The sequence below is a fragment of the Phaethon lepturus genome, unplaced genomic scaffold (genome assembly GCF_000687285.1).
Source record: "Phaethon lepturus isolate BGI_N335 unplaced genomic scaffold, ASM68728v1 scaffold27208, whole genome shotgun sequence".
NCBI lineage: Eukaryota > Metazoa > Chordata > Aves > Phaethontiformes > Phaethontidae > Phaethon > Phaethon lepturus.
The window spans coordinates 1576-7764 of record NW_010558819.1 but is presented as its reverse complement, the minus strand read 5'-3'; the positions used below and the strand labels follow the sequence as shown (position 1 = coordinate 7764).

The 6189-nt window shown below is 52.1% G+C and overlaps 1 protein-coding gene across 1 annotated transcript; it reads right to left on the bottom strand.

Annotated features, from left to right (window-relative positions):
- Window positions 1-1838: 1838 nt before the first annotated feature.
- On the bottom strand, window positions 1839-3638 carry KCNA10 (potassium voltage-gated channel, shaker-related subfamily, member 10). The gene has a single exon (XM_010293181.1). The coding sequence runs from the start codon at window positions 3562-3564 to the stop codon at window positions 2014-2016; it is 1551 nt and encodes a 516-aa protein (XP_010291483.1). The 5' UTR covers window positions 3565-3638; the 3' UTR covers window positions 1839-2013.
- Between the last annotated feature and the right edge of the window lie 2551 nt (window positions 3639-6189).

The following is a 6189-nucleotide window of genomic DNA, read 5'->3' as shown; positions in this document are numbered from 1 at the left end:
CATCCCAGCACCATTTCAGTCCCTGTTTGCTAAGGGAGCGGGAGCAGTGAAGATGTGCTCGTAGCTGATCAGGCGGAATATTTCCCAACCCAAACTTTTTCACCAGGGTTTCTTGTGGTGACTTGCCAAGGAATAAATACCAAAAGTGCTTCAGCTTTGACAGGCTGGGAGCGAAGTTTGGGGAGGGAAGTGCTAAAAAAAGTAAAGGAATGCGGAAGTTCACGCTTTCTAGAGGAAAAGGAGAAAGAACCTGCTATGAAATAAAAATAGTGATGAGGCAGAGCTGCTGGAGAGAATTGAGGGGTGAACGGAGAGGAGCTGGGGATGTCTCAGGGTGCTGCTCTCCAGCTGTGCCCAGCTGTGCCTCCTCCAGCCATCCCCACAGACGGTAAGAACTTGAACATGGTAGGAAGGAGATTAAATAGCTCCCACTGCTGCTCCTCCTCTCTGGGATGGCAGTCTGGGGGTTGCAAGGGATGGGGTGAGGAAGAGGATGGTGGAGGGATGGGAAGAAATGAGGCAGGCAAAAAGGGGGATTTGTCCCAGAGGGAAAAACCTGTCCTGAAGGAGCTGTGCTGGTCATGTCCCAGATCCATCTCCCTGGGGTGCAAAAGACCTCACTGCAGAAAGACAGTCCACAAAAAGACCCTAAAACCAAAATAACAGCCCCCCAGACCAGAGCCAGCACAAGCTCTGCAGCAGAGCTGGCGGGATGCAGGATGCCTGCCACAGGGAAAATCCCAGCATGTTCAAACTCACATTTTTCATCAGACCAGGAATAAAAAAATAAATAAAATCCATCTTTCACGGCTCCTTTCTGAATGAAATTGCAAACCAGAGATGCTGGCACGTTGCGTAATGATCATGTCGAACCTTTAGGAGATGAGACATCAAGTACAACAGATGTGGGATATAAAAGCGGATGTGTAGACGCTGCATGAGAAACTGTGATTTTAATGTAGGCAGAAACATCAAAAAAAGCCAACAGCAACAGTGAAGTTGGAACAAAATGTTTTTGTCGGAAGAAAACCTGCTGGCATTAGAGAGAACGGCAAAATGATCTGCTGCTGGTTTCTCCCATCAAAAGCGCCGATGGAAATTTGCATGTTTTAGAAAATCAGAACTGCCCTTTCACAACGGGCAGCCAAGCTTTCGGGAAACGTCAGCCCTCACTGCTCTGTGCCCCATTTGCAGCCACATAAGTGACAACAGAAGCTACAGGGCCGTGGTGGTTCGTCCCCAAGGGCATTTGTACACCAGACAACCCCTGAGTAGAGCATTTGTTGCAGGAGAAATCCCCTTCCCTCGCTCAGAGCTCGGTTTTCCATCACAAGCCCCAGCGGGCGTTGAGCCACAGTGCCCTGGCCCTTTTCTGGTGGCCATGCCACCGTGACCGGTCGCCAACCTTCTCCTCCTAATCCTCCCACCCAGTGGCTTGGTCCCGTCCATCACCACCCACCCTGCTGTGCCAACAAAATCATTTGGGCAGGCAGACCAGGGAACTCATCCAGCTAAAAATATCACTTTTACATTTTTTTGCCAGCTTGTTTTTCAGTCCTAGATCTGGGAATTGGTGGGACACCCAGATCCAGAGTGGTGGGTGGGGAGGAACTATTTTAAATGGGTTAAGAAAAGCAGGGATCTGGACCCATCTTCATCCCTGGACACCTGGGTACCACCGAGCAAAGCATTTTACATCATTTTGCCCTTTTTCCCCGCTGGTAAATGGGGGAAATCTCTGTATATGGGAAACTCCGCTCTGACGCCATGGACTGAGAAGCCAAATGTCAAGCAGATGAGCTTTGATAATAATAAAAAACAGACTGATGAGCAGGGAAGAGAGATAAGAAAGATGGTATTTATTTGAATAGCCACAGGAAATCAGAGATTGAAAAATGTCTAGAAAAAAAAAAGCAGCAGCACATTTGGTTTAAAAAAAAAAATCACAGCGTGCAGATGTTTTATACCTTATCCAGCCAATCCCAGCTGACAGTCCTGTCATGGCCTCGACCATCATTTTTTGGCCTTTTCTCGAGGGTAACCCCCATTGGTCTTATTGAGCGACTCCATGCTACCATTTCCCGTCACCACGCTGGTGAGTATTCGCTCCACCTCCCCGGGCAGAATTTGCTTCTCTTCGTTCTCTGTCTCCCTGTGGTAGAAATAGTTGAAGTTCGAGACGATGACGGGGACGGGCAGCGCAATGGTCAATACCCCTGCGATGGCGCACAGAGTCCCCACGATCTTCCCACCCAAGGTGGTGGGACACATGTCTCCATAGCCAACGGTCGTCATTGTCACCACGGCCCACCAGAAGCCATCGGGGATGCTGGAGAAATGGGACTGCGGCTCGTCCACTTCCGCAAAGTAGACGGCGCTGGAGAAGAGGATGACACCAATGAAGAGGAAGAAGATGAGCAAGCCCAGCTCCCGCATGCTGGCCTTGAGGGTCTGCCCCAGGATCTGCAGTCCTTTGGAGTGCCGGGAGAGCTTGAAGATGCGGAAGACCCTGACAAGCCGGATGATCCGCAGGATGGCCAAGGACATGTTCTGCTGTCCGTTGAGTTCGCTCTGCTGGATCAGCTCGGTGGTGAGTGTCACAAAGTAGGGGATGATGGACACAATGTCGATAATGTTCATGATGTTCCTGAAGAACTCAGTCTTGCTGGGACACACGATGAACCGGACGAACAGCTCAAAGGAGAACCAGATGATGCAGGCAGTCTCTATGACGAAGAAAGGGTCCGTGAAGGTACTGTGGGCCAGCAAGGTGTCTGTCAGATTCTTAGAAAGCTCCTGGGTGGACTTAAACTCCCTTTCCTCCCTGAACTCCGGCAAGGTCTCCATGCAGAAGATGATGATGGAGATGACAATGACCAGGACAGAGACCAAAGCTACACCCCTGGCCGCACTGGAGCTTTCAGGGTACTCGAAGAGCAGCCAGAATTGCCTATGAAAGTCATTGGTTGGTAAAAGGGTCTCAGGGTCCTTGATGAATCCTTCATCTTCCCTGAACTGGTCCATGGCTTCATCACCCAACTCGTAGAAGGTGATTTCATCAGCAAAGACGTCGATGGGGACGTTGGCTGGGCGCCGTATTTTCCCACCGGACTGGTAATAGTACAGGATCCCATCAAAACTGGGCCTGTTCCTATCGAAGAAATACTCATTCCTCATGGAGTCGAAGTAGCGCATCCTCTTTTCTGGGTCCCCAAGCAAGGTCTCGGGGAACTGATTGAGAGTCTTGAGCCGCGTCTCAAACCTCAGCCCAGCGATGTTGATGATGACTCGTTGGTCCCCCTCATCCATGCCCACCCTCTCCCCCACCAGGTGCTCACTGAACTCGGCGGAGAACCTGGAGAAAATGGTCTCGTTGTTGGCATTTTCACTGTTGATGAGGATTCTTAAGTTGGAGAGGAGGTTGGCGCAGCTGGGATGGCCTTTCCGCGACTGGCCGGCAGGGCTGAGGTCATTTGAATAACAGGGATCCTCCACGATCTGATCAGCGTTGTCAAAACTGACTAGTGCCACCTCCATCTCCTTCCAACTGGACACGTCCATCATACACTAATCAGATTAGCAGCATAAATCCCTGGGTCGGATGCCGGCAGCTTGTGTCTTTCCCACGCTATGAGGATCTGCAGGTGAATGGACAGGGAGACAGAGCTGAATTGTGCATATGTATTGCTTGGCTCGACAGAAAAAGAATAAAACCTGAGGTCAGAAAACCCTGTATTTTTTGAATGAAAAAATTAAATTCATTGACTGGCAAAAGCCTTAAACTTCCAGCAAGTCGTTCGTCTCCAGATCCTGCAAGCCTTTTGGCATGGCTTCATTATCATCATTAAACCTCCCAATATCATTTACAGCACCCAAGGATAAAAGGTCAGGCAGTAGCAGAGGATGGGGGTGAACCCAGGTGTCCCACCCAGCCTTTCCCCAGCAATCCCAGCCCTGCAGAGCAAGGGGTCGTTTCGGACATCTCCAGGTGCAGATCCAGAGTTTGGAGCAGGATTTGGAGGTGTTAAAGATGGGTGTCCTGGTCAGTGGCAGCCCTTGCTCCATCTGGGAGAAGGATTGCGTCAAACCCGAGGAGGTCCTGGGCGCATTGCAGCTGGGTCAACCAGCGTTCAGAAAGAAATTCCCAAACTAGGGGCCACGTTGGGATTTGGGGAGTGCAGCCTTGGAGGAAGGCGGGTCAGGAGGAGAAGGACATGCCCACCAGCCTTGGAGAACCGCTCCGCTCTGCCTGAAAAGGGGGGTGAACTGGGGCCCCTTGTCTCGATGCAGACTTCGGGGCGGTGGGCGAGGTGATGTCCTCCACAGCTCTCCTAGGCCTCCTTCATGGTGGACCTGCTATTCGCAGCCGCAGGAAGGAGATGAGGACTGAACACGCGGGTCACTCGGAGAGCACCTTTCAGGCCATGGGGTGGATTTTTTCCCAGACCGGCTCTGTCAGGCGCTCAGCAACGGACACCACGTCCCCAAAAACCGCTGGGCACGCGTCTCCCCGACACCCTGCTGCTGTCGTACCGAACTCGGAGGCAAAGTCGAAAAGGAGCCCCGGGACCAGGCCAAGTTATGGGGCTGGGAAATTACCTGTCCTGCCTCAGGGAGAAGCATGAAGAGAAATTAGATGCTAATGGGGAATGGTTCTGGGGAGTTTTGCCCAAAAATGCACTTTCCAAGTGAATTCAACCCCCTGCTGTATTTTCCCTCCATCTCTTCCCCCCACAAATGTTTTTTCCGGACATGAGAAACCACAGGAGGACAGGCAGAGCTGCTCTGCGTGACCGCTAATCACCAAGGGCACGCTGGCTTCCTTACCCAGCCAAGTTCAGAGGGAGGGAGCGAAAAAACTCGAATACCCTCGACTGCCAAGAATAGCAGCACAATTTAGGGCACGTCTGCGCGGAGCGGCAGCGGCGCGGGGGCCGGTCCTGCGAAGGGGATGCTCTCCACCGTAGGCTTCGCTTCGTGGAACCAGGTGCTGGGAAGGGATCCATTCTGTCCACGGGACCGAGCTGCACCGGGTCAACACCCCGATTTTAGCCGAAGCCGTTTGGGGCTCTGAAGTTTTTCCTCCCCTGTTCCCCAGAAGCTGATGCGTGAACTGGTGAAGGTGGGTAGGACAAGCGAGAAACCCAAATCACGGCAGTAGATGTGGACGTTAACATTAACAAGCCTCCCTCTTCTGCTCACAGCATTACAACCCCAAAATCAAAACTTCATACAGGAGCCAGCATCTGTATCCCAGATGAGGGCTTAACCTCAGCAGCATCATGAGATTCTGGATTTGGGGGCAAATCCCACAATTTATCATAAGCCCAGGCAAAGACACTTAAAGATCGTGTTTCTTTGCTTACAAAAGAAACCATGGAGCATGGTTCTTCTCAGGCATCCATCTCTAAAAAGCTGCTTCTGGCTGGTTTTGTGCCAATTTTCCCACTTAGGGACACGTAGAGAGGAGCATTCGGAGCAGAGGGGCAGAAACGATGCCTGGAGGAAGCGGCAGCAGCGCGATTTTGCCCCCCAAATCAACCTGCTGCAAAGCCGGGGAGTCCCCATGACTCCAAAACCGAGTCCCCCAGCCCCAGCGACGTCCCGCTCAGGCACGCCCGAGGCACGGCAGCTCCCGTGGGGCCCGATTCAGCTCAGGCTTGGCGTTTTGGCGGCTCTGTTGGAAAGCTGTTGCGGGCAGAGCGAGATGTAGCGTCAGAGCAATGCCGGGCGCAGAAAGCGTAACGCAACCTCTGCGGGGAGAGAGCGACCGAGAGCTGCGGATAACCCACATCTCCGTAGCCCAGGTAGCGTCAGGAGGCAGGCAAAGGGCGATAAGCCCAGCCCAACCAAAGGTCTTTTGAATCTTTCAAAGGAAAAACGACCATTAAAGAAAAAAGGAAAAGCTGCACATATGTTTCCCCTCTTGCGTTCTTATTTTTTCTTACTACAAACCTCCAAAGCTGATTTTTAAATCAGGAAAAAATAAAGAAAATCAGTTTGAATCAGGAGAGCGGGAGCGTTTAATGTTCAGCTGGATGGGTGGGTTGAGCTGAGCTGGGCTGACCCACCACACCTCCGTCCTGGTGGGAGAGCCCAGGCGGGACCACGTGCCCGGGAGCCTCTCTCGACCGCGCAGCAAAGTTAAGAGCCGCTAAAGCTGACCGTGAAATCGCATCCTAAGTCCGC

What these genes read in the sequence shown, in the direction of transcription:
- KCNA10 (XM_010293181.1), bottom strand. Translation starts at nt 3,564, where the DNA reads ATGATGGACGTGTCCAGTTGGAAGGAGATGGAGGTGGCACTAGTCAGT.